This window comes from Thunnus thynnus, chromosome 17 (genome assembly GCF_963924715.1).
Source record: "Thunnus thynnus chromosome 17, fThuThy2.1, whole genome shotgun sequence".
NCBI lineage: Eukaryota > Metazoa > Chordata > Actinopteri > Scombriformes > Scombridae > Thunnus > Thunnus thynnus.
The window spans coordinates 14,326,800-14,339,798 of record NC_089533.1 but is presented as its reverse complement, the minus strand read 5'-3'; the positions used below and the strand labels follow the sequence as shown (position 1 = coordinate 14,339,798).

At 39.2% G+C, this 12,999-nt stretch overlaps 2 protein-coding genes across 2 annotated transcripts; both read left to right on the top strand.

The window, feature by feature from the left end:
* Positions 1-435: 435 nt before the first annotated feature.
* LOC137168548 (cytochrome P450 2K1-like) lies at positions 436-3,732 on the top strand. Its single transcript, XM_067571195.1, has 9 exons — positions 436-716; positions 861-1,023; positions 1,222-1,371; positions 1,729-1,889; positions 2,164-2,343; positions 2,445-2,586; positions 2,781-2,965; positions 3,107-3,248; positions 3,352-3,732. The coding sequence occupies exons 1-9, from the start codon at positions 507-509 to the stop codon at positions 3,537-3,539; spliced, it is 1,521 nt and encodes a 506-aa protein (XP_067427296.1). The 5' UTR covers positions 436-506; the 3' UTR covers positions 3,540-3,732.
* Positions 3,733-9,308: 5,576 nt separating this feature from the next.
* LOC137168549 (cytochrome P450 2K1-like) lies at positions 9,309-12,874 on the top strand. The gene is made up of 9 exons (XM_067571196.1): positions 9,309-9,839; positions 9,985-10,147; positions 10,403-10,552; positions 10,891-11,051; positions 11,349-11,528; positions 11,630-11,771; positions 11,965-12,149; positions 12,291-12,432; positions 12,536-12,874. Exons 1-9 carry the CDS (start codon positions 9,630-9,632, stop codon positions 12,721-12,723), a joined length of 1,521 nt encoding a protein of 506 aa, XP_067427297.1. The 5' UTR covers positions 9,309-9,629; the 3' UTR covers positions 12,724-12,874.
* Positions 12,875-12,999: the final 125 nt, after the last annotated feature.

Below are 12,999 nucleotides of genomic sequence, written 5' to 3'. Positions count from 1 at the left end.
TGTATTGTTTCACCTCTTCAGGCCCCCCAAAAATATCTGAGAAGGTCCAACTCCACAGCACATAAACATATACAACATGTAATAAGGGATTGGAAGCAAGGTTGGGAAAAGGTTGGGAAACACTGGTTTGAACTTATGGGGCCCTCAAAGTTCAGGTAAATCATAAAACATCTAAAAGAATATGTAAACAGAACCATCTATCAGGGATTTGTAACCTACAGGTCACCTACACTCTAACCTAAATGTACCTGATATCAGTGATGCTATGACTTAAAAAAAAGTTGATATTTTCTGAGCTTGTTTGTTGTGGGACTTGCCAAACAAGTCCTTGTTATTGAAGTGTCAGGTTTTCTCTCCTTTGAGACTTATCTCATACCTGTGTAAACAGAGCCCAAAAGGGCGGGGAGATAATTAGTAACCCTATAGGAGACATTCCTCGGTGAGGTTAACCCATAAACACCACTGTCCCAGGCTCAGTCAGAGGACTACCATCAACAGAAGAGAAAATGTCTCCTTTGGAAGATTTAGTTTTCTTCCTCTTCTCCAGTCCTACCACTCTGTTGGGGGCTGTTGCTGTCCTGCTCATCCTCCGTCTTGTCTCCAGTAGTTTCACCTCCCAGGAAATAGGGAGGGAGCCTCCAGGACCGAGGTCTCTGCCACTGCTTGGCAACCTGTTGCAGCTGGATCTCAAGAGACCCTACAAAACCCTGTGTGAGGTAAGTGTAGCACTCCTAATGTGATCAGAAGCCATTTTGTAACATGTTGCAATCCGTTTGAATGTCCTTTCATTTATACATTTTTGCAATAATCAATGTTCTTACATTATCTCTGATATATGTTATTGCATTTTTTTCTTCCAGCTTTCAAAACAATATGGATCTGTATTTACGGTTTACTTTGGAACCAAGAAAGTGGTGGTGTTGGCTGGATACAAGACAGTCAAACAGGCTCTGGTCAGCTATGCAGAAGAGTTTGGAGACCGAGACATTTCCCCCATTTTTTATGACACCAGTGGAGGTCATGGTATGACCCTCCTTTGTTAAACCTTTAATATATGTTTGCATTTCAGCACAAAAAGAAATACTAGACATGAACACTTAGAGCACAAGTAAAATCACAAATCACATTGTATTTACCATCTTTTTAAAAATCTTTTCTGATGAGTGTTAGACATATAAGACTAGTACAGATTACTTCTAACTTGCGTGTCATGTTTAATAGGAATTCTGTTTGCAAATGGAGAATCCTGGAAAGAGATGAGACGTTTTGCTCTCTCCACCCTGAGAGACTTTGGGATGGGCAAAAGAGTTGCTGAGGATAAAATCTTAGAGGAATGCTGCCATCTGATTCAATTGTTTGACGAGTATAAAGGTACAGAATTAATATGTGTACGTGATAATAACATGACACGGTGTCCTGATATATAAAAATAAAACAATACGGGTTGGAGATGAAGAGCTCCTCATCATGAGGTAGAGTGGTATTTTGTCTACTGGGTCTTTTATTTTCCATAACAGCACACCTCTGAGTGCATTATTGTGCTCATGTCATGGTCACTTACACAGAGAAAGATATGCTTATTTTTTTTGAATAGTAGAAGACTGCAGTTTAAAACATCATCATGGTGTGTTACCATATGCACTGACTATGTTTGAGTTGTCAGGTCAGTCAATCAGAAACCAAATCTTATGTTTTATAATGTCTTTGTTTCTTGCTTTCTTTTTACAGGGAAACCATTTGATACAACATGTCCAGTGAATTATGCAACATCCAATATTATCTCCTCTATCGTGTATGGAAGCAGATTTGAATACAGTGACCCTCGATTCAAAAACTTGGTGAGACGAGCCAACGAGAACATACGCATTACTGGTTCTGCACCAATCCAGGTAAACTTAATGTTTGGTTTTTGACTCAATAGCATCCAAATGCTGAATATATACGAGTCTGTAATGAGATCATTCCATGTAATACATCATGAAATATGTGCTTTTACACTCACATAGAACAAATCTCACTGTTTGTGTTAATATCCAGAATGTATATTTTCATTTTATATGTTTGCATGAAATTTTGCATGCATGAAATGTATCTGTTTGGATTTTTGATTGGTTTATACTTAAATATTCTTAAATCTGTACTATTTTTACTATTATGTCACAGCTTTACAACATGTTTCCCCGACTGGTCAGTTGGATAAAAAACCGGCAACTGATATTAAAAAATGTTGAGATGACTCTCAGAGATGTTAAAGATTTAATCAAGCATCTGAAAGAGACACTGAACCCTCACATATGCAGGGGACTGGTTGACTGTTTTCTGATTCGGAAGCAGAAAGAGGAGGTATGACAACAACTTTGGTGTTTTTCAGCTAACAAAAGATACAACAATGCTTCACAGGTCTGTTTTATAATAATACGTGGGATGGATGTTCTTTCTCTTAGGACTCACACATTATAGACACTCACTACCATGAGAAGAACTTGATATTTACAGTGACAAACCTGTTTGCTGCTGGTACTGACACCACAGCAACTACACTGAGATGGGGTTTGCTGCTTATGGCCAAATATCCGCAAATACAAGGTAAGGACAGAGACCAAGCGTTTGAATCTTTCTTCACAGGTGTGCATTTATGTTTTCACCAGTTAATGGTCTGAAATACTTGACAAACAGAAGGACAAAGGAATATGTATGCTCATATACTCATAGAATACATATAGGTTTGTGGAGTGAATAGAAAAATGCAGGCAAAGAACATTCTTAGTTTGTGTCTCCAGACAAGGTCCAGGACGAGTTGAACAGGGTGGTTGGAAGCCGCCAGATCCGAGTAGATGACCGAAAAAACCTGCCGTACACTGACGCCGTCATTCATGAGACACAGAGACTCGCCAGCATTGTCCCCATGTCAATTCCTCACAAAACCAGCCGAGACGTCACTTTCCAGGGTTACTTCATCAAAGAGGTCAGTTATTCAAAGCTGTTTCACTACTTTCCAGCATGAATTTGTGGATACATTCATCCACCTCTGAAAACAGTTAAAACAGAGCTTTGGTTCTAAGACTTTACAGAGCCTAATAGACCTGTTGTCTTCTTTTGCATACAGGGGACTATTGTGTTTCCGCTGCTTACTTCTGTCCTGTATGATGAGAGTGAATGGGAGAGCCCACACACTTTCAACCCTTCCCACTTCCTGGATAAGGAGGGTAAATTTATCAGGAGAGATGCCTTCATGGCCTTTTCTGCAGGTAAAGCAACTTTGCAGAGTTTTTATTCTCAAAGAATTGTAGAGTCTTTATTCTCGGGCAGGAATGATCAAGTTTAACTTTTTGCCACTTTTCATTCTTACAGGTCGCAGAGTTTGTCTTGGAGAGAGTCTGGCCAAGATGGAGCTCTTCCTCTTCTTCACCACCCTCCTCCAGCGCTTTCGTTTCAGTCCTCCACCTGCAGTGACAGAGGATGACCTTGATCTGACTCCTGCTGTGGGCTTCGTCCTCAGTCCTTCACCTCATGAGCTGTGTGCCGTGAGTCGACAATGAGGTGGTTTCATCACTGCTTGTGGCAATGGCTTGACAACTGTTTTACTTCACACAGGCAGTAACTTCATTACTTGCATGTTCACCACCTTGATTTACATACTGAGTAGCCCCATCCTCAAGACCAGGATCAGTAAACAATGGCCACATACCATCAAGAGACAGTTTTAATCAGACATTTGAGACAGCTGTTATGGTATTGGACAATGTCCAGCCTAAATGTATGTGTTAGTTATGTACACAATAGTCCAAACAGCTTGTTGGAATTTGGGTGTATATGCACTTTTGTAGTATAGAATTGCAGTCGGCCATATTCCTGCCACTGTCGATCATTTTCACTATTTGTCACTGGTTTGATTTGTTATATACTATATATTTACCATTTATTTTGCAGCAAATGACAGAAATCGTGTAATTTAATGTAAATAGACACCTGCTTGTTCAGATTAATGATCATCCAAAATTACAATAAAAGTAAGCTATATTATATTCCAATACCAGCTATTTTAGCATTGTCCCTGTTTTCTTTCTCTAAAAGTGCTGACATACTATTGTTTTCAGGGTTTTTTGGTGGATAGATAAACAAAAAGTGTATTTAACATGGAAGTATGGTAATAAAGAGGGACTTTGGCACTAAAAGTACTAATGTTGAAAGATATCTACTGTATTTCACAATTTGAACAGCTGAAGCTTCATATCAGCTTCATAAACTTTTAAATCAATTTTTGCACAGGAGGACTGTGGATTTTGGCCCCCCATCACTTTCATTGTAAGTGCATTATAAAAGGGATCTTTAAATGGCTAGTATGAACAGGAGGAATGATTATGGTAAGAAGAACCTTTGTTGTTCAGGGCTTTTGTTTAAGCATAGGTGAGGGAGGCCACATAGGGTGCCAGCAACTGGAGGGCCGCCAAAGAGGAGGAAGAAATATTGTGCAATTCATTTCAGATGCCTTATTTACAGTTAAGTCTCACTCACATCCAATGCACCTCTTACATTAAAAAAAAACAAAAAAAAAAACACACCTTGTTGCCGCAGTGGTCAACGGAGTTAAACTAACACAATTTCAGTTAAGTTGCCAGACAACGCCACCTTGGGAATTTTACCCAAAGAATTATCACTATTATCAATAGGACACAGGTTCATTTACTGGAGGCAAGAGAAAACGTGGTTCGATACTTACAAAATAGTACACTTTATTAATACAATTTAAAATGACAACACATTCATATCAGAAGGGGGGGGGGGGACTAAATTAAACACCCAGACACACGTGACAGTCACACACACTTTGTGAAAGTCACCCACGATCCCAGGGAAGACACTACACACAAAAGGGAGGGTCACAGCGACACACACTCAGTGCTGCTTTGACGGACCAAAACTCCCGGACTGGAAGTGACGAGATGGGGGAGCGCAAGAGGAAGAGACAGGGGAAGACTGCCACCTTTATATAAAGCTGAACCAATGACCGCCACCAGGTGGAATCAATTATAAATAGCACCCTCTATGCTGCTACATCCTGATAGTGAGAGGAGGCTACAGGCACACTCTGTAGACTGAGACTTCATTGGAGGTTGGAGGACAGTCACGCAGTTCTACCTTTAACCTGCAGGCTGCTGCTTACTTTGTGGTTTATTTGCTCTGACTGCTGTGTAAGAATAATGTTCCGGTAAGTCCTGTTCCTTTTAAGTAGTATAATATGATCCACAGCAGGATAATTCATAACCAGGATGTGGAAAATACCATTATGTGCAGTACAGTATATAAGTATAACCATGGATGGATTTAGTGATCTGGGGGCTCTAGGCAAACTCAGTAATGGGGCCTCCTTCATGCCTTTCGTAGGTGTTTGTGCACTCAAATAGCTTCATGATTTCAAGGGGGGAATTATGAATAATTATTGTGCAACACTCAAAAATGAAATTATTCCTCTAGCAACATAACCCATATGTATAACAAAAGGGAAATAGTCCTCCTTGTTGGCCACACAAGAGAGGTCAATTGGAATTATGATTGTTATTGATATAAATTATGATTTTGCGAGGGCATAGGTCTTTTAAGGTTAAGTCACTGAGTTGCAAGCACAAGAAAATACAGCAAGTCAAATCAACAGTTCAACACCTTAGTTCTGAATTGCCACTGAAATTGGAAATTATGAAATCACCGGGGGTTTAAGCAAGTTGATGAAGGTTTTGTAGGAATACCTCCTTGCTCCCTTGAGTGGCTTCTCACGGAGAATGGAGTTCGATGTGCTGGGGTGAGAAGCTGGAATCTGGATCTTGCGATGATCAGTAAGTTGCCCGGTCCAGATTTGAAAAGTTCTCATTGGAAGACAGCTCCTAGTTTATGCTCTCCTAGTCTTGATCCTTAACTAGAGTTTGAGGTTTCAGCCCCTATTTTTCAGGATCACATCCTCAGACTAGCAAACAGCTAGTCTTCAACCAGCATGGCAAAAAGCAAGGGCCAAAAGTAAGAAAAGCAAAAAAGCAAAAAGCATGAATTCTCAGATAAGAGATTATTTCAAATTTTCAGCCTGCCTGCCACCTGTCCATGGGGAGGTGTGTTCAGCTCCTGAAGGCTGTTATTCTTTTAATATAAGTATTTACAATTTAACAATTGCATGATTTATAACAATTGCATTTTGATAGTAGCTTTAGCATTTAGAGAGAGAAATAAGCAGAATGGTACTAAACATGATGTTAGTGTTATCAAAGATGATTGAATTATGTTAGTGGTATATTTATTGACTTAAAGGAAGTGGAATAAAAAGCCTTTGATCTGGCTGCAAACAGCAGGGATCCAGGCCATGTGCTACATTTGTGTGTGTGTGTGTGTGTGTGTGTGTGTGTGTGTGTGTGTGTGTGTGTGTGTGTGTGTGTGTTCCTAGAGGTGAGTTTATGTCAGCAAGTGGTGGGGTGATGTTTATCCAAGCCGTACTATCAGCTCACACTGGGGTGTCAATTGGTCTTGCTTGCTTGAAGTTTGTTGCTTGCAGGATCAAAGGTGGTTTGGGTCAGTGGTCTGGTTCAGTGACCATGCAGGAGATGAGGGGTTCCTTATCTGATCCTTTCTGTTTGCAGGGTGCTGTTTAGATGGTCTAACATAGTTTAGATGGTGTAACATAGTCTGTTAAAAGTAAAAGACTTGTGTGGCATAAATCATGTTGAGCAGGGGGGCTCTCTCATTGGGGATGAAGACCATTCAATTTGGCCATTTTTTGACATATATGTGTGCTGTGGGACTCCTCCATCTTCTCTCTCTCTCTCTCTCTCTCTCTGTGTGTGTGTGTGCGTGTGTGTGCATGTGTGAGTACATGTTTCTGAGTGTCTGTGTGTATATAGGTAAAATTGAGCTGAACTTCATATGAAGGACATAAATGTGTGGGGGAGTGTAGCATGTGTACTCAATGATGTTTTTCTTTTACTTCACAGAAAATAAGCCAAGGCCATGAAGTTTCAGGTTGAAAAATTGTTTCCTTGTATCATTTTTCTTTTAGTAAAATTTTGAAATGAATCAATTTGATCTGAAAACCATGTAAAGGTTAAGTCTGTTTTTTTTTTTTTTTTTGCCTTTTTCCTCTTAATAGGCTACTGATCGTTTACCAGCTGTGGGCTTCATCCTCAGTCCTTCACCTCATGAGCTGTGTGCTGTCAGTTGACAATGAGGTGGTTTCATCACTGCCTGTGGCAATGGCTTGATTATTGTGTTTCTCACCCTCAAACAAGCAGTAACTTCATTACTTGCATGTTCACCACCTTGATTTACATGCTGAGTAGCCCCATCCTCAAGACCAGGATCAGTAATCATTGACAGATCATGAGACAGTTTATATCAGTCATTTAAGACAGCCAGTTACATGTGACTGTATCGAAGAACGTCCAGCCTAAATGTCTTTATTTGTTCATTTTTATTTGCATACAATAGTCTAAACAGCTTGCTGAGATTTGGGTGTATATGCACTTTTTTATTAAAGTATAGCAGTAGGTTATATTTCTACTTTTCTGCCACTGTTGATCAATTTCATTATTTGCCACTGGTTTGATATGTTACATTGTAATATTTACCATTTATATTGCAACAAATGGCAGAAATCACACCTGCCTGTTCAGATTCACAAACATCCAAAATTACAATAAAAGTAAGCGACATTTATATTCCAATACCAGACATTTTACTGTGGTCTCTGTTGTTTTCTTTCTCTAAAAATCTTGACATTCTATTGTTTTCAGGGTTTTTTGGTGGATACCTTAAGAAAAAGTATATTTAACATGGAAGTATAGTAATAAAGAGGGACTTTGGCGCTAAAAAGACTAACGTTTAAAGACATCTACTTTATTTCACAATTTGGATGGCTGAAGCCTCATATTAGCTTCAGATAAACTTTTAAATATGTTTTTGCACAGAGGGAGGCTTGTGAATTTTGGCCCCCATCACTTACATTGTAAGTGCATTATTAAAGGATCTTTATATGTCCAGTATGAACAGGAGGAATGATAATGGTAAGAAAAACCTTTGTTGTTCAGGGCATAGGCGAGATAGGCGGTCACCTAAGGCACCAGCAGCAGGATGGCTACCAAAGAGGAGGAGGCAATATTTAAAAAAAAAAATTTAGACACTTCATTTACTTTTAAAAGTCTCACTCACATCCAATGCACCTCTTACATAAAAACACCTGATAGTGACAGGAGACTACCAGCACACTCTGTAGACTGAGACTTCATTGTGCATTGACAGTCACATGGTCCTACCTTTAACCTGCAGGCTGCTACTTATTTTGTGGTTTATTTGCTCTCACCACTGTGTAAGAATAACATTCAGGTGAGTCCTGTTCCTTTTAAATATTATAATATGATCCAAAGCAGGATAATTCATAAGCAGGATGTGGATGCGATTTAGGGGCCGTAGGCAAACTCCTAGTGCCTTATTTTTGAGAGTGTTGGTATTGGTGGGTCTGTATTTGTGGTGGCAGAAGAAGTAGCCCTCTCAAAACTTCAGACTATTAATACCACACTAAACATAGTCTGTTAAAAGTAAAAGTCATGTATTCAAACATTTGCATAGATAAAAGTGCAGAAGTATTTTTAGCACAATGTACTAACATTTACTTAATGTCTTTTTAAGGTGGAGCTCATGTTAATTGCTTTATATCTTGCTGGATAGTTTTCTAATATAATCTATAATAATGCATCAAATTTTATTGTTGATTATATATTTTGTGTGTAAACTCTTAATCTGTAATGTAACTAGCAACAAGCTGTCAGATAAATGTAGAAGAATGACGAGGACAGTTTTTCCCTTTGAAACAGAAGGAACTAAATCCCTCCAAGTACAGTTAGAGTAGAAGTATACTGTTGCATAAAATGGAACATTAAAGTACATGTACCTCATAATTGTAAGAATAAAACTTTAGTAAGTGTACTTTGTTAACTTTTAACCATATGGTATTGAGGAGGTTGATGATTTCCATAACTGCAATCACTGACCAGGTTTTTTCTCTGCTTCTCTGACATGAACTGATCAATGACCTATCACATGAAAAGTTACTCATTTTATTTACTCAAGTGATGTTGGCTACTTGTACTGTTTGTTGTAGTCTGTTTTTTGCTTTTTTTCCCTGTTAATAGGCTACTGGATCATTTTACTTCTTCAGGCCTCAAAAGACTATATGAGAAGGTTGAGCTCCTCATAGCTCATCAGACATCTTGAAGAATGTGTAATAGTCTGCAGGAGAAGCATCTATCAGGAAATGCTAACCTACAATACAGGTCACATACACTTAGATGTACCTGGAGTCAGAGATGCTATTATGTAAAGAACCATGTTAAATCAGGGGTTCAGTCCTGCTTTCTTCATCTTAGAAACATTACAAAAGTTATGTTAATTGTTGTTTATTTTAACTAAGCTTTCAAGTTTTTTCTCCTTTGAGATATGTCTCACATCTCTGTGCAAACAGAGCCAAAAAGGGCGGGGAGGTGATTAATAATCCTGTAGGTGTAGGGAAATTCTATGATGATATTAATGTCAGCATAAACACCACTGTGTTTTAACTGTCAGGCTCAGTCAGACGACCACCATCAACAGAAGAGAAAATGTCTCCTTTGGAGGATTTTGTTTTCTTCCTCTTCTCCAGTCCTACCACTCTGTTGGGGGCTGTTGCTGTCCTGCTTGTCCTCTGTCTTGTCTCCAGTAGTTTCACCTCCCAGGAAATAGGGAGGGAGCCTCCAGGACCGAGGTCTCTGCCACTGCTTGGCAACCTGTTGCAGCTGGATCTCAAGAGACCCTACAAAACCCTGTGTGAGGTAAGTGTAGCACTCCTAATGTGAACATAACCCATTTTGTAACAGTTTGCAATCTATTTGAATGTCCTTTCATTTACTCATTTCTACAATAATAGATGTTCTTACATTATCTCTGATATATGTTATTACATTTTTTTTCTTCCAGCTTTCAAAAAAATATGGATCTGTATTTACAGTTTACTTAGGAACCAAGAAAGTGGTGGTGTTGGCTGGATACAAGACAGTCAAAGAGGCTCTGGTCAGCTACGCAGAAGAGTTTGGAGACCGAGACATCTCCCCCATTCTTTATGATGCCAATCAAGGTCATGGTATGACCCTCCTTTATTAAACCTTTAATATATGTTTGCATTTCAGCATAAAAAGAAATACTAGAGATGAACACTTAGAGCACAAGCAAAATCACAAATCACATTGTATTTGTTAACTTTTCTGATGAGTATCATATCTAATAACACACACACACACACATATATATTTATATATGTATACACACACACACACATACACACACACACACACACAGATTTACAGATTACTTCTAACTTGCGTGTCATGTTTAATAGGAATTCTGTTTGCAAATGGAGAATCCTGGAAAGAGATGAGACGTTTTGCTCTCTCCACCCTGAGAGACTTTGGGATGGGCAAAAGAGTTGCTGAGGATAAAATCTTAGAGGAATGCTGCCATCTGATTCAAATGTTTGACGAGCATAAAGGTACAGAATTAATATGTGTACGTGATAATAACATGACACAGTGTCCTGATACACAATCATCATACAATATGCGTTGAAGGTGAAGAACACCTCATCACAAGGTAGAGTGGCATTTCATTTTCCATAACAGTACACCTCTAAGTGTATTATTGTGTTCATGCAATGGTCAGTTACACAGAGAAAAATATGATTTTTTTCAGTGGTACAAGATAGGCCGTTCAAAATACCATCATGGTGTGTTACCATATGCACTGACTATGTTTGAGTTGTCATATCAATCAGTCAGAAACCAAATCTTATGTTTTATAATATCTTTGTTTCTTGCTCTCTTTTTACAGGGAAACCATTTGATACAACATGTCCAGTGAATTATGCAACATCCAATATTATCTCCTCTATCGTGTATGGAAGCAGATTTGAATACAGTGACCCTCGATTCAAAAACTTGGTGAGACGAGCCAACGAGACTATACGCATTACTGGTTCTGTACCAATCCAGGTAAACTTAATGTTTGGTTTTTGACTTGATAGCATCTAAATGCTTAGTATATACGAGTCTGTAATGAGATCATTCCATGTAATACATCATGAAATATGTGCTTTTAAACTCATGTGGCACATAGATAACACACACAACAAATCTTACTGTTTGTGTTAAAATATCCAGAATGTATATTTCCATTTTCTATGTTTGCATGAAATTTTGCATGCATGAAATGTATCTGTTTGAATTTTTGTTTGGTTTAAACTTAAATCTTCTTAAATCATCTGTACTGTTTTTACAATTATGTCACAGCTTTACAACATGTTTCCCCGGCTGCTCAGTTGGATAAAAAACCGGCATCTGATATTAAAAAATGTTGAGATGACTGTCAGAGATGTCAGAGATTTAATCAAGCATCTGAAAGCGACACTGAACCCTCACATGTGCAGGGGGCTGGTGGATTGTTTTCTGAATCGGAAGCAGAAAGAGGAGGTATGACAACAACTTTGGTGTTTTTCAGCTAACAAAAGATACAACAATGCTTCTCAGGGCTGTTTTATAATAATACGTGGGATGGATGTTCTTTCTCTTAGGACTCACACATTATAGACACTCACTACCATGAGAAGAACTTGATATTTACAGTGACAAACCTGTTTGCTGCTGGTACTGACACCACAGCAACTACACTGAGATGGGGTTTGCTGTTTATGGCCAAATATCCACAAATACAAGGTAAGGACAGAGACCAAGCGTTTGAATCTTTCCTCATAGGTGTGCATTTATGTTTTCATCAGTTAATGGCCTGAAATACTTGACAAAGAGCAGGACAAAGGAAAATGTATGCTCATATACTCATAGAATACATGTAGGTTTTGGAGTGAATAGAAAAATGCAGGCAAAGAACATTCTTAGCATGTGTCTCCAGACAAGGTCCAGGATGAGTTGAGCAGGGTGGTTGGAAACCGCCAGATCCGAGTAGATGACCGGAAAAACCTGCCGTACACTGACGCCGTCATTCATGAGACACAGAGACTCGCCAGCATTGTCCCCACATCAATTCCTCACATAACCAGCCGAGACGTCACCTTCCAGGGTTACTTCATCAAAGAGGTCAGTTGTTCAAAGCTGTTTTACCACTTTCCAACATGAAATTGTCTTTGCTGGATATATTCATCCACCTCTGAACTCTTAAAACAGTCCTTTGGTTCTGAGATGATATATGATAGACCTGTTCTCTTCTTTTGCATACAGGGGACTATTGTGTTTCCTCTGCTTTTTTCTGTCCTGTATGATGAGAGTCAATGGGAGAGCCCACACACTTTCGACCCTTCCCACTTCCTGGATAAGGAGGGTAAATTTATCAGGAGAGATGCCTTCATGGTCTTTTCTGCAGGTAAAACAACTTTGCAGAGTTTTTATTCTCAAAGAATTGTAGAGTCTTTATTCTCGGGCAGGAACGATCAAGTTTAACTTTTTGCCACTTTTCAATCTTACAGGTCGCAGAGTTTGTCTTGGAGAGAGTCTGGCCAAGATGGAGCTCTTCCTCTTCTTCACCACCCTCCTCCAGCGCTTTCGTTTCACTCCTCCACCTGCAGTGACAGAGGATGACCTGGATCTGACTCCTGCTGTGGGCTTCATCCTCAGTCCTTCACCTCATGAGCTGTGTGCTGTCAGTCGACAATGAGGCGGTTTCATCACTGCTTGTGGCAATGGCTTGACAACTGTTTTACTTCACACAGGCAGTAACTTCATTACTTGCATGTTCACCACCTTGATTTATGTGCTGAGTAGCCCCATCCTCAAGACCAGGATCAGTGAACATTGGCCACATACCATCAAGAGACAGATCATGAGACGGTTTATATCAGCCATTTAAGACAGCCAGTTACCTGTGACGGTATCAAAGAATGCCCAGAAGTGTCTTTATTTATTCATTTTGATTTAAATACAGTAGTCTAAA

Bases quoted from the DNA above. Each gene is read 5' to 3' on its own strand.
- LOC137168549 (XM_067571196.1), top strand. From the start codon at position 9,630: ATGTCTCCTTTGGAGGATTTTGTTTTCTTCCTCTTCTCCAGTCCTACC. The intron at 11,772-11,964 runs GTAAGGACAGAG...ATGTGTCTCCAG, and splicing joins CAAATATCCACAAATACAAG to ACAAGGTCCAGGATGAGTTG. The intron at 12,150-12,290 runs GTCAGTTGTTCA...TTTTGCATACAG, and splicing joins AGGGTTACTTCATCAAAGAG to GGGACTATTGTGTTTCCTCT.
- LOC137168548 (XM_067571195.1), top strand. From the start codon at position 507: ATGTCTCCTTTGGAAGATTTAGTTTTCTTCCTCTTCTCCAGTCCTACC. The intron at 1,372-1,728 runs GTACAGAATTAA...TTCTTTTTACAG, and splicing joins ATTGTTTGACGAGTATAAAG to GGAAACCATTTGATACAACA. The intron at 2,587-2,780 runs GTAAGGACAGAG...TTGTGTCTCCAG, and splicing joins CAAATATCCGCAAATACAAG to ACAAGGTCCAGGACGAGTTG.